The sequence below is a fragment of the Podarcis pityusensis genome (assembly GCF_964106645.2).
Source record: "Podarcis pityusensis genome assembly, chromosome: 15".
Lineage (NCBI taxonomy): Eukaryota > Metazoa > Chordata > Lepidosauria > Squamata > Lacertidae > Podarcis > Podarcis pityusensis.
Genome location: NC_138040.1, coordinates 44,267,075 through 44,290,493, shown reverse-complemented (window position 1 = coordinate 44,290,493; position 23,419 = coordinate 44,267,075). Strand labels below are relative to the sequence as shown.

Here is a 23,419-nt window from a genome sequence, read left to right as displayed (position 1 = left end):
TCTGAAAGGCCAGAAAGAGAAGTTGCCAGGCTTAAGGGTTCCCATTCCTGTTTGAGTTAGAGAAACATCAAGCTTTATTTTTGTTAAGGTGCTCTAAAAATTGTTTACTATGAAATAAAAGTATTGGTATAAACTGGGAATTATATGTTCATATCTTAGCTCAGCTTGGCATATGGCTCTTGCCAAGCTACAGTAGAATTCTAAGACGTTGTCAAGGTAGATCGTAGATTTTAAGCAATTTGTTCCGTGTAAATACGGAACAGTATTATTACTGATGGTGAATAATCTCTTCTGCTGACTTTATTATTATCATTTGCATGAACCCAAGCTAGTGGTAACTAAGCCTCACCAAGTTTTCTTAATTTAGTAACAAGAACAAAGGTTTATACAGGCACTGTGATTCTTGGGCAAGCAATTTGGCCTGCCTGAGATTACACAACCCCATGGAAACAAGGTGACAATACATTTCAACACAGTGTAGAGAGAGAAATTTAGCCAGAAAAATAAATTTTCAAAAGCTTGCAATTTACCTTTCCATCTCCAGTAACATTAGACTGAGTTGGCCTCAATTGCCTCTTTCCCTATTCATGTTTCTAAATTTATGTCCTGCTCTGCTGCTACAACTAATCCATGTTTATTGATACTCCATTGTATTCTACAAATACCTTTCAAGGGGTTCTGTGGGGTTTCATAGGACCTCTTCATATCTAATCACAATGGCCTTTCAGCCTGGAAACAGACTGTGAGTTTAGATGAAGCTGATATTGCAGTTGGTTGCATGTTGTGTTTTTATTGGGAAGAGAAAGGTAAAGGGGGCCTGTTCCTCTGTGGGCCTATTCCTCTGTAGCATCAGGAAGAAAATTGATTGTACATAGAGTGCTTCAAACACTTGGGTTGAATGCTGTAATTGTGTGTGCAATTTGTACAGTGCTGCCAAACGTAGCTGAAAACATAAACGAGAAGCTGTATCACAATCATAGTAAACTCCCCATTGGCAAAATAGTTCTTAAAATTTTAGCTGAACTGCCTGTCTGCCAACGAGTTTTTCATTTGCAACAGAAAATGAAATATGGATATGTTGAATTGTAGGGATGCTTTTCTATCTCTTAAGTTGAAGTAATTGTTTGTTGAACTTGTAAGAAGGTTGTCAAGTCTGGCCACATTAAATTGGATTTCTGGTTCAAGATGTGATAGTTCTAAAGACTTATTTCTGGTTCAAGATGTGATAGTTCTAAAGACTGAACGTACTTAATTTAAATCCAAATACAGTTAGCAACCTTGTTTAGAAGGTAACTGCCTTAGGAAATTTTGAATTTACCTCAGTCCCCCTCCCCTCGTGGTTGGCTTACATCATGCATGCCGTTCACTTCTCTGTGTGCTTCAATGGACTTCATTGCCACTGACAGTGAAATAACCTCTCTTTGAGGTTAGTATGTATAAAAGTGTGTTGTCCAAAAGAGAACCTTTTTTGTTTTAATTGTCAACAAACTTGCATATAACAGTTCAAAAATATAAATGGCATATCAGTTGTCCTGCCTCTCTTTTCCTGTACTTCTCTGACCTGTGTCTTATTAATGTAGATCTCCAGAGCAGTTAGGAGTCTGTGGCTCGAACTGAATTCTAAAATAAACTGGGACATCACTACTGAGGATGTGACCCAGACTCTTCTGATTTTGTTTCTCCTGTATTTTCCCCTCTTTCCATCTTCTTCATTGTTGTTCCGTTTTGACGCTTATCTGTGATGGGACGATGAGCTGCTTGTGCGTAAAATCCAAGTCCCTCAGAGTTTGGTCAAGTTTGCAAACCTCTGCCTGTAACGGAGCCCCTTAAACATGGCTCTGTCAGTCGCTTGCAGATTCCGACAGTGGTTGCTTTCGGAATCGCTTCCAACATAAAAGCTCCTTAACGGAAACACGTCTTCTGGACTCTCTGCGTGACAGTTTCCGGCGAGGAGTGGGTGTCCCTACAGGAGGTCCTGAAACCTCCCCACTGTTTTCGCTGGAAGTGTCTCGGAGCCATCCCTCCTGCTCACTTTCCCTCAGCTCAGCTCTTCTCCCCCTACTGGTTCCCTCTTCAGCTGCTGAGTCTCTCCCAACCTGTGTGAGCCCTTTCACCTCCCTTCCTTCCGATGGCAGTTCCCTGACATCCACCTCCCCTCCAGGGCCCCCTTCACCCCCTCCCGCCCCCTCCTCTATGGGCGGTGAGGAGGCAAAACCCCGGAAGGAACTTCCTTCACCTTCCGATGTCTCGAACACTTCTCTCCACCTGTTGCGGTTCCTGGTCTCGAAGTACTCCTCCTCCTCAGAGTCCATCTCCCCTTCCCCTTCCGAATCCGTGAATCCTTCCAACTCCTCCTCCTCATCGGTGGTCCCAAAGTATTCCCTCCGGAACCTCTCCACAGGCTGAGGTTTCCTTGGGAACCTTTGATGGAACGTTTCTATCAATACCTCGTCATTGATATCTTCTGCCATTACCCAAGTGTTTTCTGACTCCGGTTCTCCTTCCCACGCTACCAAATACTCCACCTGATCCCCCTTCCACCTGGCGTCGAGGATTTCTGCCACATGGCTGCTGCATTCCCTTTCTTCTATGATCGGTCCCCGAGTGGACATCCCTTCTCGTCCCCCCTCATACGGTGACAGTAACGACCTGTGAAATACTGGGTGCAGTTTCATGTGGTTGGGTAACCGGAGCCTGAAAGCCACTGGGTTGACTTGTTGAATGACCTCAAAGGGACCCAACCTCCTGGGTCTTAATTTCTTACAACCTCCTTTGAACGGCAACCCTTGGGTTGACAGCCACACCCGATCTCCCACCCTTATGGTTTCACCTTCCCTTCGGTTCTTGTCTGCCTGCCTCTTGTATTCTTCCTTCGCCCTTTCTAAGTTGAGTTGGAGCTGACGATGGATTGCTTCCATTTCTTCTACAAAATGCTCGGCTGCCGGGACGCTCCATCTCTCCCCTCCTCCCCCTGGGAATGCCCTGGGATGACACCCATAATTAGCCAAGAAGGGGCTCATCCCTGTGGACACATTCTCTGCATTGTTGTAGGCAAATTCCGCCAGCGCCAACTTCTCTACCCAGTCATTCTCTCTGTCATTGACATAACACCTCAGGTATTGCTGGAGGACACCGTTTGCTCTTTCCGCCTGCCCGTTGGTTTCAGGGTGCCGGGCAGTCGAAAAGTTGACCTCCACCTGCAGTAAGCTCATGAGCTTCCTCCAGAACCTGGAAGTAAATTGTTTTCCCCTGTCTGAGACCACCCTCAATGGCACCCCGTGCAACCTAAAAATGTGTTCTACAAATAACTTCGCTGTCTCTTCCGCCGTGACTGCATGCGAACAGGCTACAAAGTGGCACATCTTTGTTAGTAGGTCTACCACCACCATGATGGCTGTTTTCCCCTTGGACTTCGGCAGATCAGTCATAAAATCTATCGACACTGCCTCCCAAGGTCGTTCTGGGGTTGGTAAGGGTTCTAATAGCCCCGCCGGCGCCCGCCTCTCCCCTTTGGCTCGCTGGCATTGCTCACACCCTCTTACATACTCCCGTACATCTTCCCTCACCTTAGGCCACCAAAATTCCCTGGTGACCAACCACATGGTTTTGTGTTGTCCAAAATGCCCCGCCGTGGGGCTGTCGTGCAACTGCTTGAGTACCCTCCCCCTTAAGTCTCCTTCGGGGATATACAGTGCCCCTTTGTAATACAACGCTCCATTTCTTTCCTCAAAACCCCCTGGTTCCTCTCCCTCACCCCTAAGACCTCTGAGCTTATTCTGGGCATATTCATCATTCTCTGTTTCCTCTACCAGTTCTCTTTGCCCCACCAATGCCGCCCCACACACCCAGCGGTCCTCTGGGATGACATGTCTCTCTTCGGGTCCCCCCTCCCCTTCCAAATATTCAGGTTTGCGTGAGAGAGCGTCCGCCCTAACATTTTCTGGACCTGGCACATAACAAATTTCAAAGTGAAATTTGGAGAACTCCTGGGCCCATCGCACTTGCCGTTGGTTGAGCACTCGTGCCGTTCTCCAATACTCTAAGTTCTTGTGGTCCGTGCACACTTGCACCTTATGTTGTGCCCCAATTAATAAATGCCTCCATCTCCTGAACGCTTCATGAATGGCAAGTAGTTCTCGGTCATACACCGTGTAGTTCCTCTCAGATTTGTTCAGCTTTCGCGAAAAAAAGGCACACGGTCTCCACTCTGACTCCTCCTTCCCAGGCTGCAGAAGCACCGCCCCCACAGCCCGGTCTGATGCGTCCGTCTCCACTCGCATCGGTTTTTGTAAATCCACATGCAGGAGCTGTTCTTCCGAAGCGAACGCCCTTTTCAGTTCCTCAAAAGCTCGCTCCGCCTCCGCCGTCCAAATGAATTTCCTCTTACTGCTGAGACAGTCCGTAATGGGAGCCGTCAAGTGGGCAAAATTTCTGATGAACTTCCGATAGAAGTTTCCAAATCCAAGGAATCTTTGCACATCCTTCCTTGTTTTCGGTGTTTTCCATTCCAGTACCGCTTGGACCTTGCCAGGATCCATGGCCAATCCCTTGTCCGACAAGCGGTACCCCAGGAATTCCACCTCCTTGGCATGAAACTGACACTTCTCTAGCTTCACCCACAGCTGATTGGCTTGCAGTCTGCCCAACACTTCCCTGACGTCTTTTACATGCTGCTCCTCAGTCTCTGAATATACTAACACGTCATCTAAGAAGGCCACACAATTCTTGTAAAGCAAAGGCCCCAGGACGTGGTTCATAAACGATTGAAAGCACGCAGAGCCTGCTTGTAGGCCGAAGGGCATAACTAAATATTCAAATGCCCCCAAAGGGGTGAACATGGTGGTTTTCCATTCATCCCCCTTCCTTATTCGTATCAGGTTGTACGCCCCCCTCAGGTCCAGTTTAGTAAAAATCTTTCCCTTCCTGACCCTTGTCAAAATGTCATCAATTCTGGGCATCGGGAAAGTCACTGGTTCTGACACTGCATTTAAGGCCCTGAAGTCCACTACAAGCCTGGGTTTGTCCGTGTTTTTTTTGTCCACAAAAAACACTGGGCTGCCCCCCACCGCCCTGGACTCTCTGATGAACCCTCTCTTCAGGTTCTTGTCAATGAACTCCCTTAGCTCCTGCATCTCTCTGTCTGACATGGCGTACAGCTTGCCTACAGGGAGCTGTGCCCCAGGGAGTAAATTGATTTGACAGTCAAAGGGCCTATGTGGGGGTAGTTTGTCTGCCTCCCTCTCGCTGAAGACGTTGCTCAGGTCGGCGTATTGTTGGGGAACCTTCCCCTTCTCCGTTACTTCCGTCCCTGCTAGAGTGGCTCTGGCCCCTCCTTGAGCCTCCCGCTCTTTGCAGTGTTCTAGACAATGTGCTGACCCAAAGGAGACCACTCTCTGATGCCAGCCCACTAGCGGATCATGTAACGCTAGCCAGCTCATCCCCAAAATAATGGGAGCTCCTCCCAAGGTAGCCACATTAAACGCTATTAGCTCAGTGTGTCTTGCTACCCTCATTATCATTGGGACGGTCTGCTGGCTGACTTCTCCTCCCAGCAGCTCCCTTCCATCGATCGTGGTCACCTGCAAAGGGTTACTTAAAGGGATAGTCTGTATCTGGTGCTCAGCAGCAAACTCCTTACTCATGAAATTGCAGGAGCTGCCTGAGTCCAATAGCGCCTTTATCTTTAGTGGGTGTCCGTTAGGCAGCTCTAGTAACACCTCTATCACTAGGGCGGGTTTAGGAGGTTCCGGCGTGGGCACTTTCACTGCTCTTTGGCCTGGCTGCTGTGCCCCGACGGTGGCAGCCAGGCGTTGGCTTTTACTTGCTCCGGTACCTTTTCCTCCCTCTCCCCAACAGCTCCCGCCATTCCTTGCCATTCCTTTCTTTGGGGGCAGACTCTGGCAAAATGACCTGGCTGTTGGCAGAGATAACATTTCTTGGCGCCCTTTCCCTCCTTCTTCCGCTCTTCACTGGGCTTTGAAACTGCGCGCGCGCGCGCTGTTCCAATTTCCATCTGCTCTCCCGGCGGGAACGGTGTCTCTGGAATCTCTGGAATGCGAAGCTCCCTCCAACTTTCCCCCTTCCCTTCCCGCCTCTCCAAGGCTCTCACCTCTTGGCGCGCTCCTATGGTCAGCGCTGATTTGGTCAGCTGGTCCATAGACTCCGCCCTGGGCGCCCGGGAAAGTTCATCCTTTACTGCCGAAGCAAGCCCTTCTTCAAAGAGCATTTGAATGGGTTCCGCCGATAGATCCCACCCCAATTTATGGATCAACATGGTAAACTCAGTCCAGTACTCACGCACAGATTGGCTCCCCTGTTTGCACGCCATTAACTGTCTGCGTACCACTCCCTGCTCAATATCGCTGGAAAACATCAAATCCATTGCACGAAAAAACTTCCTCGTATCCTTCAGGATGTCATTGTTTGTTGCCATCAGGGGCCTCACCCAGTCTTTCGCCCCCTTTTCGAGATGCCCAATCACAAAAGCCACCCGCGATTCCTCGTCGGGAAAGTCATCAAACTGCAGATTAAGGGCATATTGCATCTCTGTCCTAAAGGCATGATAGTCCTTGGCCTCCCCCCCAAACTTCTGCACCAATCCTGGCAACTTTCTGGCGAGCGGGGTGGTTTTCCCCTTCTCTGCATCTTGAGCCCTCCTCTCCTCGAGCCTCGCCGTCTGCAGCGCTAGCTGGACCTCCAACGCCCGGTACCTTTCCTCCAGGCTTGGACCCGCTCCAGCTCCTGCTTCTCCGGTTCCGGCTGGGTTGCTCATGATGCCTTCTCCTGCACAAACTGCTCACAGAGACTGTCGGAATGCTGTGATGGGACGATGAGCTGCTTGTGCGTAAAATCCAAGTCCCTCAGAGTTTGGTCAAGTTTGCAAACCTCTGCCTGTAACGGAGCCCCTTAAACATGGCTCTGTCAGTCGCTTGCAGATTCCGACAGTGGTTGCTTTCGGAATCGCTTCCAACATAAAAGCTCCTTAACGGAAACACGTCTTCTGGACTCTCTGCGTGACAGTTTCCGGCGAGGAGTGGGTGTCCCTACAGGAGGTCCTGAAACCTCCCCACTGTTTTCACTGGAAGTGTCTCAGAGCCATCCCTCCTGCTCACTTTCCCTCAGCTCAGCTCTTCTCCCCCTACTGGTTCCCTCTTCAGCTGCTGAGTCTCTCCCAACCTGTGTGAGCCCTTCCACCTCCCTTCCTTCCGATGGCAGTTCCCTGACATTATCTTTTTGTTTGCCTTTGTTCACAGAGACCAAATGAAAGGCTGAGCACACTGTCTGAAAGACCAAGGGAAGAAACTAAGCTGACGGATGAAACCCTGGTGAGTAGAGTCAAATCCTCTGGAGTTCTGACTGCAGAATTTTCAAGTTGATCCAGTATGATGTAGGGGTTGGAGTAGCCTTTCTCAACCTTGGGTTCCCAGGTGTTATTGGATTGCCACTCCCATCACCCCTGACTGCTGCCCCTGCTGGCTGTGGATTATGGGAGTTTTAGTCCAACAATATCTGGAGATTGTGGAAGCCTGGGTTAGAGTGTTGGACTGTGACCTGGGAGACCCCACTCAGTTGTGAAGCTCACTGGGTGACCTTGAGCTAAATACCATTTCTCAGCCTAACCTACCTCACAGGGTTGTTGTGAGGATAACATGGGTGGCAGAGAAGAACCAAGTACACCATCTTGAGCTTCTTGAAAGAAAAGGTGGTATATAAATTGTAATAAAAAAATAAATCTGCTTTCAGATAAAGGGCTTCATTGCCAGATGCATGGGTAGCCTGCAGGACACAGAAGTATTTGGGTAGGGTGTGGAACAGGTAAGCCTGGGTGAAAATGGAGTAGTGTTTCTCAAAAGGGTGCAAGGCAGGAGAAAGAATGGAAGACCAATATGTGTTCTTATATGGTACATGTATATATCACTTCTGCACCATCTTAGAAGAGGTTGTCTCTCTTCACTGCACACAGTGGTCAAATAAGTGTGGGTACCTTTTTAGCTTCAGTCCTAATTCAGTAGGACTTCAGTGTAGACATGGTGAGTTTTGCAGTATAAGTTACTTTCAGTGGCTTTAGAATAATGAATCTAACTGAAGAATTGTTTAAAGACTGTAGCTCTACTAAAGGAGAATGAGGGCAACTCCACAGAGTTTGATATACTCTGCTTTTCTTGCACCTATACCAGTGGGGACAGGGAGAGAGATTGTCATATATATTTTTGCTGGGCTGTTCTTGTAAAAGGTCTGTTCATTCACATGTTTGGTAGTATTTGATATATGTACAGAATATCTGGTACACAACTTTTCCTTTTTTGTGCAGGTCCAGCAAATCTCTCCTCCTCTTCCAACACAAGTAGCAAGCGATATCAAGTTTGAGGTTGGAGATCTGGTCTGGTCCAAAGTGGGAACATATCCTTGGTGGCCTTGCATGGTTTCAAGTGATCCACAACTTGAGGTTCATACCAAAATTAACACAAGAGGTAAGTAGCTAAAACTTAGTAGGTTTGTTAGAAACTTGTTTGGAATTGCTAATGCACTTGATTACTTCGTTAGGGCTGTTCTTAAACTCAGATTTAAAAATGTATAGGTTGTTTTCAGTGCTAGTCCTACTCAGAGTAGACATGTTGAAATTTACACACATGGGGCTTCTCTGAGTGGAAGTTAGTGTTACACAAACCCAGGAGGATTTGAGTAGCATATCTGAATGATTGCCTTATTGTTCTAGTGGTACTGCAATAAAACTGCTAGCCCATGTTCAAAGCTATGCAGGGTCCTGTATGCTTTCAAATTGGATGGGGGACCTCAGATGAGCTGAGATTCTTGCATTGCAGGGGGCTGGACTAGATGACCCTCAAGGTCCCTTCCAGCTCTACAATTTGATGATTCTATTGGCTGTATAGGAATGAGATTGGCTGCAGATGATGCAAAGAATATGATAATATATTAGTGATAATTATTAATTAGACATGCATGCCTGTGGTATATTGCTGAGATCACTTTATATACATTGTCTTAGTATTTAAGTACAGTGGTACCTCGGGTTAAGAACTTAATTCGTTCTGGAGGTCCGTTCTTAACCTGAAACTGTTCTTAACCTGAAGAACCACTTTAGCTAATGGGGCCTCCCACTGCCACGAGTTAGCAGAGTCTGTAACCTGAAACGTATGTAACCCGAGGTACCACTGTATATTTATAGCCTACATTTCTTCCATTTATGGAACTCGGGGTGGCATATGTTTATTTGCTACTTCTCCACAAAATTGTGCTTGTAGCATATCAAATGAACAATACAACAATTCAGAAACATATTAGAAACAATTCAGATTTATCATAATAAGTACAAAAAGTCAGTCCCTATAACAATATATAAAAGCAACACAAATAGGCTAATCCAATTTAAAAGCTTGAACTATAAAATTGCGTAAAACAAAAAAAAGCAAGCCTAATTAAATAACTTAAACTTAACAGAACAATCTTAAACAGAACAAAAATCGAATAGTAGCATATAAAGTATCCCATATTTCAGATGGTGCCTTTTGTATCCAGTGGTTTACTTCCCAGACTCAATTTTCAAACCCCGAAGGTCTCCATCACATCTCACACCTGGGCTAGTGCTGGCATTCCCAGCCAGGCTCTCATTCAGAAGGGCATTTTGCCCACCCATTATTGTGGGCTCTCACCCCTCACAGTTCCCCATAAATTTCCTTCCACAGTCTCCTATGGCTGAGGGCCATAAACAAGGTCTCGTGAAGTGGCACCTTTGCACCTGTGGTTGCCCCCAAGCTGGTGAATTCAGGAAGTCTCCTATCCAGGCGTCAGCTGCACTCTAAGCTGCTTAGCTTCAGCAAGGTGGCTGCTTCATGAGTTTTCAGACCACGCAGGACTAGTTTTTGCATGTAGCACAGTAAAGACAACTGCACAAAGTGGGGATGGGCAACTTGTAGCCTCTGAAGCTGTGGCTCCTGAGGTCTTTCCAATTTTAGATGATAGAAGGATTGCACACCATTCCATTAGGAGAGGGGTAGGAGGGTGGAATTGACAAATATCCTGTACTTTATTGTAGCTCTCTTAGATTTCATGTGCAACTGATTACTACTGTGCAATTTTCTTCCTGAGCTACATAACTGTGAAGCTCTTAAAGCCAGGAGGTGCCAACTTTGTTATGGACCCTGGCCTATTTGTGAGGGGATTGATTTGGTGATATCTGACTTAAAGCATATTCCAGTTTTAGGCATGCTATGGCCTTGCTATTGCATTTTAAAAGCCCAAATATACTTACCTTTCTTGCCACAACTCAAAGTGGGATCAGTATTATTTTTCACAAATTGTAGACTGAAGACCTGTGACTGAAAGTAAGTGGTTTGCTTAAGAGTCCTTAGTGAATTGTATCTGACTGTAGAGCCTTTTTGCTCCTTGCGTAGCTTTGGGGGATGGTCTCACATTTGGGGGATGGTCTCACATTTTTCCTTGGATCCAGGGGAGTTGAAGGATCTCACAGATCATTCCCTGAAGGCTCACTTTTTAATGGACATGTTGGTTATGTAAATCATACTAGTTTCTGGATACCACGGGAGGGGGAAAGGGCTCTTGTGCTTTAATTCTGCTTGCTGGTTTCCTACAGGCAAACTGTTCAGCTACTGTGAGAACAGGATGCTGGACTAGATGGGCTATTGGCCTGATCCAGCAAGGTATTCTTACATGTTCTTAACAGTCGTGGGGAAGCCTAAGAAGCTTCTAAAATTAACCTCTCTGAAGCAGCTATTTGCATTTCAAGGATGGACCCCTTTGGCACTGATGTGATCTTCCTTTGAAGTAAAAAAGCAGTTTCAACCTTCCCTACCACCAACCTCATGTCCCAAGACGTAAGATTTTTCTGTGGCTGTCCACACAATGAAAATACACGTTGATAACATTCACATACCATAATTAATGTTGTGTCAAGTTCGGCCCACAAGAGAAATTCTGTCAAGACATTTTGTCAGGAGTTAAGGAGAGGAAGAGGGGATGGGGGTGTTTGGTAGCTTCTCCCTGCCCACCCCTTGTTGCCCAGCAACTTATCGGCCTTGGCATTCCTTGGCTGTTGCTGGGTTTTACCTTCTGCAAATCCCATGAGAAGTAGGAGGTGGAGAAGGCTGAAAACAGCTGGCCCTTATCAGGCTGATTGGCCCACAGGCTGACAAGCGATGTACTGCCAAGGTCTCTTCTCTGGTGAAGTGCTGTCTGGACATTTGCCAGGATGCCAGGAAAGCAAGAGCTGAGGGCTTCCACCTGGCCCCTCCCATAGCCCCGCAACACACTGGCCTTGGTTGTTGCTGGAGTTCACCTGATGCAGTCTCTGAGAGAGTGGGCTGCTCTTGAGTCATGCTGGGGGTATACTTCCAGCTTTGCCTCTCACCAACTATCCATTTTTTTCTGTGCAGCTTAAAAAATGGTGTGGAGGATATTTTTCTAGAAAGTGATGAGAAAATTTCTCAGCAGAATGCTTTCTTTCAATTTCAGGTGCACGGGAATATCATGTCCAGTTCTTTAGCAACCAGCCTGAGAGAGCATGGGTGCATGAGAAGCGGGTGCGAGAGTACAAAGGACGTAAACAGTACGATCAGTTGGTGGCAGAGGCTGCTAAGCAAGCCAACCACTCTGAAAAACAGAAGGTGTGTACAGTCTGAAATGACAACAGTTTATTTTACCAGCGGGGTGAGAGGATAATTGTTGGGACAGATTCAGATTGATGTTGTTTTCCTGTTTATGCCTTGGCAGCCAGTTTTTTACAGGGCTTGCAAATTGCTCCATGGCCTTGCTGTCTCAGGGAAGAAGAGCCAGGAATAGTGCCAGCAGCCCTTAAGGCAAAGGAAATAGGAAGACATGGATATGGTGATGGTCAGCCCTGGCTCACCTGGTCTCAAGCCCTACATCAGCTGTGGCTCAACATACATAGTTTGCCATTTGTATTGTATTACATACAAAATACCATTAAAAAATCTACAACATTTGCTGTTTCCTTTAAAGTTAATTTTACTGGTGCACATTCCATATGTAGCTTTTTAAAAATTAATCCATCTGTCTGCTTGAGTAATTTCATAATAATTTAATGAAGGCAGTTGTGATTTGGGTATGTCAGGGAGGAGATTTAGCAGGATGGTGTGGGGATGGTTTAAAGGTACAGCCTTTGTACCTCATTGTAGGTACAGCCTAGATTCAGCCTTCCCAGACTATTCCTTAAACTTAAGTTTTGAAAACTCATGCTGCTTACCCTATTCAGCAGCAACACTGACTTATAGTTTTATTTAATATATTGATGTGCATATGTTTCCAATCAGGGATGTTATCAAAAGTATAGGGAGTTCTGGGTACTTGGGTCAGTCCACTAGTATGAGAGGGGCACAATGAGTATTTTGAGGTCTGAATACTTTAGATGCTTGTAGTGCATTTTGAACATTTCCTTCTAATGTTTCCCACTTCGTGCTATCCTGTTAGCACTGACGGATTCAGTTGTAACAAACAAAACAACAGCAATTAGGCATGCTTTGTAGGTGAAAATGAGTAAATGCAATAACCCTATCTCCTTTATTTTGAAGATTCGGAAACCAAGGCCACAGAGAGAACGTGCACAATGGGATATTGGCATTGCTCATGCTGAGGAAGCACTGAAAATGACTCGAGAAGAGAGGACGGAGCAATATACCTTCATCTATATAGATAAAGAGCCAGAAGAGGCTTTGTCAAAAGCAAAGAGGACTGGTGCGCCGAAGACAGAGGTGAAGAAAACCCGTAGGTCTAAACCATCGCCTAATGCACAGCCAGAACACACCAGTGAGGTGTTGGCCGTGTCCTCTCCATCCAATACTGAAGTCCAGAGGAATAGTCAGAGAAGGCAGTCAAGTGTGGATGAAGAGCCCCCTCCTGTTAAAATAGCATGGAAAACGGCTGCAGCCAGAAAATCCTTGCCAGCATCCATCACCATGCACCAGGGAACTTTGGACCTTCAGAAATGTAATATGTCTCCAGTTGTTAAAATTGAACAAGTGTTTGCTCTACAGAATGCTGCTGGGAATGGAAAGTTCATTGATCAGTTTGTTTACTCTACCAAGGTAACGGCATAAATATTTATTGAAAGGGCATAAATGTGCAATGAATTAAAAGGTTTATTCTTGTCTGCTCACTTTTGTCTCAGAATGTGGTCTTTGCAAGCTTGTGTAAAATATTTGGGTGAATTCTTTAGTCTTAAAATGTTGGGAGTTTCATTATCCCATGCTTGCTAAGCCTGATTTCTGGACTGAAATGTAATGTGAAATCAGGTACCTTTTGTGAGAGTTGTTCAGTTTGAGCTAGCAGGTGATGCCCAGAAAATCAGCAGCTCTTCTTCCACACCCAATTGTAAATGTTAATCAAAATAACATCATCATTGTCATCATCTCTTATACATGTGAAGTATTATACTGCTATCAGTCCCTGTGAAACACTGCCAGCAGCGCACAAAAACAAAAAACCCCAAAGCAGTATATGCTTGTGGTCTTCAGCAAAACAAGAAGTCTGTGACCCAATCCTTCCTAGTTTCAGAAAATCAAGATATTTTAATTGCTTGTTTACTGTTATATTACAGTCTTAAATCAAACAAGTGTTTAGACTGCTTTGGGTTAGCTTGTGTCTTTGCTTTCTAACTAACAAGTAGGTGTTCACAAATTATAGATGATCTTGCTAGCTCGGCAAAGATTGTACTTTTCTTTGACTTCCCTCCTCCCAACTTCGAAAGCAGCAGGATTTTATCCCTGAAATTGTGCTAATTTTGTTTTGTCGGATTAGAAAGTTTATTCACTGCTGTCACGCTAATAAAGTGAATTTGTTGACTCCTGATGATTAGTTAGAGAGAGATGGCATAGCAATAGATTTTCTTAATTTCATTTCATTTGATTTCATTCGATTTGTGTGAAGGATAGCTCCATTGGTAAAGCTTGTGACTCTTAGTCTAAGGGTCATGGGTTTGAGCCCCATGTTGAGCAAAAAGATTCTTGCATTGCAGGGGGTTGGACTAGATTACCGTTGTGGTCCCTTCCAGCTCTATGATTCTGCCATTCTGGGACTGCAGGTTGTCATTAGGTGTTGGTAAACAATGGCCCACTTCAGACATCATTAATTCAAATCAGCCAAGCCATGGTTTTAGAGACTGATGAACATGCTAGTATTTTTCTCTTTCACTTGCTTTCCTTCTTTTATCATAGTTTGCCATGGCATCTGAAGTGGCCAAGTATGGTTAGCAACTTGCTTTACATATTATGACTTGCACATTCACTTCAAACCATAATTTTAAACAATGGTTTGGAAGCAAGGTGTTAACTATATGTACCAATTTTGACATCACAGGGAGCTTTGGTTAGGGAAGTGGAGGAGGAACTTGCATGCGAGAGGAAAGGGGAGTGCAAGAAGCTATAGTTCATAATTGATCCCTACGTTTGTGACATCTGAACTGGGCCTGTGTGGCAAAGTGGATGTTCACTACATTGCTTAAAAATGTAACATGTTTGGCTCTTGACTTCCTCTGCACAAAGGCATCCGTTGAATATTGGGTGCTAAGAACCGAACCGTGTGTGTGTATGTGTGTGTGTGTGTGTTTTCCAGAGGAATTTGATTGGCATTGAACATATACTGGAAATAATATATGTGGTCTCTTATTGCAAGGCAGTTATTATGGGCCTAGCTCACACAAGCAGCAGATGAGAAAGTAAACTTGTGGGGGTACTCTGCCCAATCTCCTTTAAAAAAACAAAACAAAAAACCCTTCTCACTTCACATCATCACACTTTCTGATGTTTCCTGTTCATACTCCCAGCCTAGCCTCCTAGGATGAATGCTAAAAGTCAGGTCAGGAAAACTGTGACGTCTGTGAGACGCTTGGCAGCACCAGTAGCATGCATACCCCCCCCCCACTTAGTTTGTGTGCAGTGCCAGCTTCTGGGACTGAAACTATTCTGAGGATTAGAATCTTGCACAAACTGTCTAGCTGTTGGCTATTTGAGAAAGCAGAGTTGCTGGACATCCCACTTCCCTCACTATTTTTTGGAAAAGCCTTGGCATTCTCTACCCTTAGCACAGTTCTGCGGCATATAGGATTATTCTCCCACTTTGGAGGCATTCAGTTTAAATAGAAAGTTTATAACTGAGCAGTTGAAAGTGTTTTTTTCATAGATGCAGCAGTTAACCCAAAGGACTAATTCAGTAGTTACTAACTCGATCTTTTCTATTCATAACAGGGTATAGGAAACAAACCTGAAATAATCATCAAGGGGCAAGACAAACTCACTTCTGTCTCCAACCAGCGAAATGAAAGAGCCTCCTCACAAAGTGCACCGTCTCCCGAAACATCTTCTGGGTTGGCAAGTAGGTGAAGTTTGCAACTCCTGGGTTATATCCAGTAAATCAAACCACCTCCATTGGGGTAGTCTTCAGAATACAGCAGTCAGAAGTATCACTTTACTATGTAAAACTGGCTAATGCATTATGCAAAGCTTCATTGAAAAATTATTTTGGGGTGGTGGGCTGTGAGGTCGTTATGCTGCAGCAGTTTAAGCAATGCAGGAATTCTCATTTTAGTCATAAACTCTTAAACTTACAGAACACAGAAAACTGACGGAAACATTTTGTTACATGTTTGTCTCTTAGAGACTGATAATCTTACTGAAGACTTCCCCATTTTTACATACACAACATCCCCGTGAGGTAGCAGGGGAATTCAGAGGGGGAAGCCATAGTATTATGTTGTAGTTGTTTTGATGTTTTATTGTGCTTTTAATTCTGTTGGGAACCGCCCAGAGTGGCTGGGGAAACCCAGCCAGATGGGCAGGCTATAAATAAGTTTTTGTTGTTGTTACGACAGCAATGTGTCTTGCAGCATCTTAACTACAAACTGATTTCTGGGTACAGTGGACCCTCTGGATACAAACTTAATTCGTTCCAGGAGTCCGTGCACAACCCGAAAAGTCCACAACAAGAGGCGCCGCTTCTGTGCATGCGCACGGCACGATACAGCGCTTCTGCGCACGGTGCGATAGAGCATTTCTGCGCATGCGCGAAGCACACAGAGCATTTCTGTACATGCGTACGTGGCGAAACCTGGAAATATACACTTCCGTGTTTGCCGTATTCGTAACCCAAGGTACCACTGTACTCCAGTCCACAAACACTTATGACATAAATCTGTTAGTCTTTTAAACAATGCTGCAAAACTGTTTGTTTTCCCTGTGAGGTTTGTTAAGTTAAAAGATGCTCAGTGACCCAAGGCACACTTTGAGCTCACACTTTGACTTTATGGGGATTTGAACTTTGGCCTCCCCAGTCCAAATCTAACACACTATCCACCATTCTAGGGGTAGCTAAGGTGATGCTCTTCAGACATTGTTGGACTACAACTCCCATCAACCCCAGACAGCAGGGCCAGGTATGATGGGAGTTGTAGTCCAACAAGATGTGGAGACACCAAGTCAGCTACCCCAGCACTTCATTGCATGATGCTTCTCCTTTTAGGCTCATCTTGCACTCTGGTACTGATTGGTAGCATGAATTCCCCACCCCAAACTTCCTAGATGTCATAGCACATTCTGGATCCTGAAACTGTTTCACAGGACGGCAGTTGTGCGTTTAAAATCTCATTTTTTATTTAGTACATTATTTGTAGGAGCAGATGCAGATTCATATATACTGTATTTTTCGTCCCATAGGACATTCCGTCCCATAGGACGCACCTAGTTTTTTTGGGGGGGGAAATAAAGGGGGGGGGAAATCCCTTTATTTCCCCCCCAAAACCAGTTCGGGGAAACCAAACCAGGTCGGGGAACAGCGGGATGGCGGCGCTGCACCTCCCCGCTGTCCCCTGAGCTTGTGGGGCTGGCCAATGTCTGCCCGGCACGCGGGGCGCTCTGCTTCAGGGCGCCCCACACGCCGGGCGGCAGGGTGCTATCCGCAGCCTAGGGAGCCCTGCGGGAACTCCCGCGGACTCCCAGGCTTGCTGATAGCTTCCTGAAGCCTGTGCACCGACCCCTCTCGCTCTCCAAGCTTCAGCGAAAGCCTGTATTCGCCCCATAGGACGCGCCCCATAGGACGCACACAGATTTCCCCTTCATTTTTGGAGGGGGAAAAGTGCGTCCTATAGGGCGAAAAATACGGTAAATCCCTCTTAGCCATTAATTCTGTCTAGGTTAGCACAATAGAAAATCTACTGTGTTTAATTTGGTCTTGAATTTTAAGTAGTATTTGTGAAATATCTTTAAGAGGCTAGAGTCATACAGTTAGAGGGGTTTACGGATTTTGGTTTAATGTTCCCATTATTATCTTAACACAGGAAAGGAATTTTAGCCAATATCTTGCATTTTCAAAACACATCTCAGAGTTTGATGTAGGCTAATACTACTTGGAAGGCTCTGGGAGCAGTTACAAGGAATTGCCTAATACAGAGGCAGACCAATGGCCTGGTTATCTCTGTAAAGTCCAACCCTGACTAGGTCAGAGTTCTTATCCTGTGCACACTCCTGGCCAAAATTTTTAACTGGAAGTATTGGTGATTGAACTTTAGGCCTCATGCATGTGAAACATTTTGTTTGCTGCTACTGGTATGTGTTCCTTTATGTGGGAAGAAATGTTTCTCAATGCCTCTGCATATCCAGCCAGAAGAGGAAATAGCAGTGTGCCACATAAACAGATGGACTGATGGGTAAACCAAACATAGGCTGACCTTTTACAAATGGAAAAAACCTCCAACCTACTCCTACTCAGACTCCAATGTGATCATATGTTTAATGTCATGTCTTAAGCATTTGTCAGTGAAGCACATCAGATCTGAATCTGGTATTTTAGATGAGCTTGAATTTTAGATGAGTTTGAATAAGGCCTTAATCATTTTCAGTATTTTAGATGTGTTTGAATAAGACCTTAATCATTTTCAGTACACTCAACCCAATGCCCTCTTTGAAATGAATGGGAGTTGTGCAGGAGTGCAGTTGTATTCTCACAATGCTTCTAGTCATTTTTACTTGCATTGTGCAAACAAATGATGCTCCCAGTGGATTTTTCTTTACTTATATGACACATCTGTGTTTGTTTAATGGGGCGGGGGGGGGAGCCCTTTGGTATATTCTGTGAGGGTCACAGCACCAACAGAATTCTATAGTATTTGAATATCACTCATTTCCACGATGCTTTATTTTCCCTATTTGTCACCATTCATTGGTCCAGACCTTGGGGTGATCTCTGTCCACTAGGAGGCAGGTTCTTTTAGAAGAAAGACTCTGCGGGGTTTGGACTAAGAGGCTCCTCCCTAGAGCCAGTCTTTCTGCTGCCTCTGCGCCCAATGGCCATGGACCACTGCCTGGTGAACAAGTAGGAGGATAATCCACAGGTAAGCACATTCCCAGTTTTCACATGTGTCTTTCAAAATGCTTAAAAATGAGGCTCTGCCTGTCTCCTCATATTCATACAGCTGATTCACATGCCATGCTAAGCCATAATTTGTTTTAAACCATGGATTAATCCTGCAGCATAGCCTCCTTCAGATAGTGTGGCTTCTTGTGTTCTGCAAACCTGAATCATAATTTTTTAAAAAAGAAACACAAGTGTTAAGCCAGAAATAAGCTAAAATTTTGTTTTTCACTTGTTTCTGGCTTAACATTCATGGCATGCTTGAAACAAACAAATCAGAGTTACATTCACATGACACAAGAAGTTATGCCATGCCTTGTTTTTGTTTCTCGCAGCACCCACAGAAGCAAGCCATGCAGGGCATGCCATGGCAGCCATGTTCACTACTAACCCATGTTTTAAAACAAACTGGCTTATGAAGACACAGATCTTTCCAGAGTATGTGAAGTAATTGATGCATCTGAGCAGGTTCAGGATGCCATTCTTGCGTATCACTGATTGGGGGCCACATGACTTTCAGGCAATTGGTCTTCTAGCATAGCTCCTTCTAGAAATTGGGCACTGACAATAAATCTTTTTTGAGTCTGTCTATTTCAGCCCCTTGATGGGTATCAAAAGTTGTTGCCTGTTAAAGTTTTCCCCAGGATTCTTAAATGTAACTTTTGCTCTCAATGATTTTTAAGCCCTTTTGAGTGAATTGGGGTTTTCATTTGCTGAGCAGCACAGGTTCTTTGATGGCTTTGAGTACCCTACTTGCCCTTATTGATACTGAGCTTGGGTTCCATGTCTTGAATGAACAGCCCCATGCTTGGAGAATGCATAAAAGGTCTTTGTTTCTATCTTTGACTTACTCTAAAGTGCCCAAAATATTGCACTAGAATATTATATGTTGTACAATGACTAAACCTGGCAGGACAGGAATTGGGGAAGTTGTGGGTTCCATGTTTTGCTGAACATCAGATCTCACCAGCCACTTCTGATGGCCAACATTCAGGGAAGAGGGAAGTTGTTGTCCAGCAACATATGGAGGCTTTAGGGTTCCATCCCCTTCTTAGATTCAGGCAGAGAGAGAAATAAGATGTTCATTTAAAGACATGCAAAATATTGCCTACATAGGCAAATACTTTGAAAATAAAATTCAGAACATATTTGTGTCCTTGGTGTGGTTGGTAACCTATGACATTTAAGCAAGTTCCTGGTTGATTTTAAAGGTTCTGAACATGAAAAGTCACCCCTTCTTAATACTTTGAATTCTAGACTTCCCCTTTATCTTCATATTAAAGCTGGTCTTTTCCCGAACTCAGGACTCTCCCTGAAGCACTGAGATGTATTGCCTGCAGCCAGAACGCCAGCTGGCAGATTAAAGTCTATGCACTCAAAGAAGAATGTAGAGAAATCAGGACTTTGCTATTGAACGTCATCCCTCATTGAGGAAAGAGAGCAGAGAGAGAGAGAGAGAGAGAGAGACTCCTGTAATGGAAACCATTCTGTTCCCTCAGGTTCTGTAGAAAAGAAGCAACAGAGAAGATCAATACGAACTCGCTCAGAGTCTGAGAAATCCACTGAAGTTGTGCCAAAGAAGAAGATCAAAAAGGAGCAGGTTGGCTTCCTCCATGTAGAGAGTTAAAATATACTGTATACATACTTTCTGTGGCTTAATATTGATGCCTTTTTATTTCTACCTACCCACCTGCCCCTCTATATCCCCCATTGGGTTTGCTTTTGGACTTCCCCTCCTGAGATCCTCTCCCTCAGTAAATATTGCTGTTAACTGATATCCCTTTTCAGCATCAATCACACTTTGGATAAATGGGAACACAGTGACCTCTTCATGAGCTGATACGTTTACTTTGGCTGTTTCTGTTACAAGCATAGTGATTTTATGTTTCAGTGTTTTCTCTGGAAATGCTACCAGCTTCTTTCTTGTCTTACCCTTGGTTTAGCTGCTGGTTTGTACTGAGGTTTTAGTTTGTTTTCAAAGAAAAGCTAGATGGATTTGTTTGGTTACTCTTGAAAATTTACTATCAGCATAATCATTATTTAAAGGCTATAGCCTTTTATGTTAGCAGAAGGGGAAGAGCATCATGATGGGTTGATTTCGTTTTGTCCTTTAAGTAGAACCAACATGTACAGGGCATTCCTTTTTAAGGATACTGCTTTTGAAACTAGCCAGTTGTAAGTGAAGAGGAATAGGCAAGTTGCATACCACCCATGCGATATATGGATTTTGCAGGTTTCAAGAAGGTTATTGTCACTGTTTCAACTGTTTCAGTATGCTTCCATTTTAAATTTAAGGGCAACCCACCTTGAACCATATACACTATGTAATAAAGATTCTCTAACACGATTATTGCAAGGGCCAAGTAATGTTGGGGGGGGGGGAACATTTCTTGCAATTACAATTCTAATAAACTTTAAGCGTGTTGCACATGATTTCTTGGTTAGCTGAAAGTCTTGAAAATACATCATCACCGTTCTATTTAAATATCCACTCTGTTGCTGCCCTGTTCAACATTTCTCTTGTTGGATTTCCAAAATGGTGGAAGTTAAAGGACTATGACTTCAGTGCAACTTTTTTCCTAAAGCGAATATTAAATATTGGGAAATAGCATATATAACTCTTGGCATCAATTGTTGCAGTTTCCCTTTTTAAATATGAAGCTGTAGTAATTTATATATTTTTAATTAACCATGGTACAAGAACCACATGCCATTGTTCCCCAAGTAGTCTTGCTTGCTTTATACTATGTAGCTAATTAAGACAACATAGTATATTGTACTCATGTTTTTCAGGAAGAGCATATGGCCAGCAAAACTTAATGGTCAGAGATGCACTGTAATGCATAAGCTTGGATGTGATATATGTTGAGAAAGGTGTCCTGATACCTTAGGATTCTGCAACCATATTTGTTTCCCAGGGTCGAGCTTTGTTGCAGTGAATTTCCAAATTTTTTCTGCATCCTTTCGGTTTTAAAATTATAACTGGAATTTTAATTACAAATGAGAGATGCAATGTTAATTCTGTTGCAGTGAGTGGTAGTGAAATACAAGTGATTGTTTAGATTTTATATTTGTATTATCAATTGTATCCTATACAAATCCTTCTATTGTATGTTTTTATCCATTGTACAACGAAATAAAATATTTTTAAAAAATTATAGAATAATCCTTAATAAATATCTATGAGACGTGTTTCTTACATGCACATATAACCAACCTGTGTAGATTTATTTATTTATTTATTTATTTATTTATTTCAAGTGGCAATTTTTAGCCTAAAAGCAAGATCTTAGCAAAAGCAGCTGCTTGCAACTACCAAATTCACAACTTGGGTGTACTCTGGAAGAAAGCTTGCCTTCCAATGTAGGATCCAAGACACTGATCCTTGAGGCCATGAAGTGCTTTCACAAGGTCGCCAACTTGCCTGCCCAAGCACTGTGCTGATGTTGCTGTATAGAGGCCTGCAATGCCTCCTGCTCCGCTCTGCCTTTGCAGCACTCTATACAGAGGAGCAGCCCATGGCCTCAGAAGCTCAAGTGCTTGCTGAGTGGAAGTGCCTTTTTTAAAAAAATGGGGCAGTAAGTTAAGCGTCACATGGAACTAGAGTGTCCTGTTTCTCTTTATTTTTCTTAGCCATTGTAGGGGTTTTCTGTAGCCCAAGGAGTGGCTGCTAAACCCCCTCTCCTGATTCCTGGACCAAAGATAAAGCCATTCCATCACTAAGTACACAAAGTGAATGATTTGAAGTAAACACAGTTCAGGGGAGGCGCCTCATCACCCAGTTCAGAGAAGGCAGCGTCACTTATCTCCATAAGAGGTGGATCAGAAACGACTTGCTGGGGTGGGGTGGGGGTGGAGATGGCAACACGAGTTTCCCTTTTGCTAATTGCTTGCATTGAAGTTTCATTTCCTCTGTTATACTAGGGAAACAGGAAATTCCTCTATTAATTGCTTGTTTTCCTGTCCAAACAGGTGGAAACAGTCCCGCAGACAACACTGAAGACTGGATTACAGAAAGGTGAGTAGTGCTGCTTATAACCCAAAACTTGGTATACAGCCTATTTCATTTTTACTCATCTATGCCTTCCATGTTGTGTATGTAAGTAATCCATGTAGGCATTGTAGTCCCACATCTAACAACCACCTGCCTAACCATCTCTTGCATATTTCAATGTGCACATCTGAATGGAGTGTAGGACTGTACTTCATTGCCTCAAGTCCTTCTTGTCCCCCCTTTCCATGCTACTTTATAGATTATTGGAGCGCTTGCTAGGAAAATAGGACTGGGATTCACAGACTTTGCCCTGGTCTGAAGTCATTGCTTGCCAGAATAAGATTTTGCTTGCCAACTGGCTCATTCACCTACTGCCCAGTGGTAGCCAGATCAAATAAAAAGGGAATGAACCAGGTCCCTGAGCATAGGGACAACAGCATGCTTTTAAAGTTCTTTTTAAAAGCTTGCAAAATGCAGGGACACTCCTCCTTAATCTCTTGCATTAACAGTTAATGCAGTGAACATAAGATCCCACCTGGATAAGACCAGAAGCCCATCTAAAATTCCCACAGCAACTGATATTCAGAGACATCCTACCTCTGATGTTGGAGGTAATATTTATTTATTATTTAAAGAATTTTTAACATGCTGTTCAGCCGAAAAAGGCTTCTAGAGTGGCCAAAACATAACCAAATATAAGAAATGCTCAGAATCTAAAAGACAGAAACCCAAAAGGGATTGGGTGGAACAAAAAAGGAAAGAAGAATGTTATCGTAGTGACTGGCTGGAATGGAACAATTTGGAGAGGAGTTGCCGATCTTTCAGCAGATCCCATAGAGAGGTCCTCCCTCCCCCCCCCTCTCTCTCGTGCCTTATGGGATGGCTGTGGATAGATGACAGTTGAGGGAAGAGCCTGATGGATCTGGTCTCTCAGCAGAGTAGATGGATAGGCCCTGCGGTCCTGTCTCTCCTTCTGCTAGATCAATCAGGTCTGGTAGCATTGGATCTGTTGCACTGACCTACAAGAGCTAG

The 23,419-nt window shown here is 44.3% G+C and overlaps 1 protein-coding gene across 4 annotated transcripts in view; it reads left to right on the top strand.

The window, feature by feature from the left end:
- Positions 1–23,419, top strand: part of NSD3 (nuclear receptor binding SET domain protein 3) — an 84,051-nt gene that overhangs the window by 17,795 nt on the left and 42,837 nt on the right. For all 4 annotated transcript variants that reach the window (XM_080982326.1, XM_080982325.1, XM_080982324.1 and 1 more), the window contains exons 3-9: positions 7,254–7,325; positions 8,312–8,471; positions 11,491–11,642; positions 12,567–13,079; positions 15,237–15,363; positions 19,893–19,993; positions 22,366–22,411. In XM_080982326.1, coding sequence (XP_080838452.1) covers positions 7,254–7,325; positions 8,312–8,471; positions 11,491–11,642; positions 12,567–13,079; positions 15,237–15,363; positions 19,893–19,993; positions 22,366–22,411 — 1,171 coding nt within the window. The remainder of the gene's footprint in view (positions 1–7,253; positions 7,326–8,311; positions 8,472–11,490; positions 11,643–12,566; positions 13,080–15,236; positions 15,364–19,892; positions 19,994–22,365; positions 22,412–23,419) is intronic.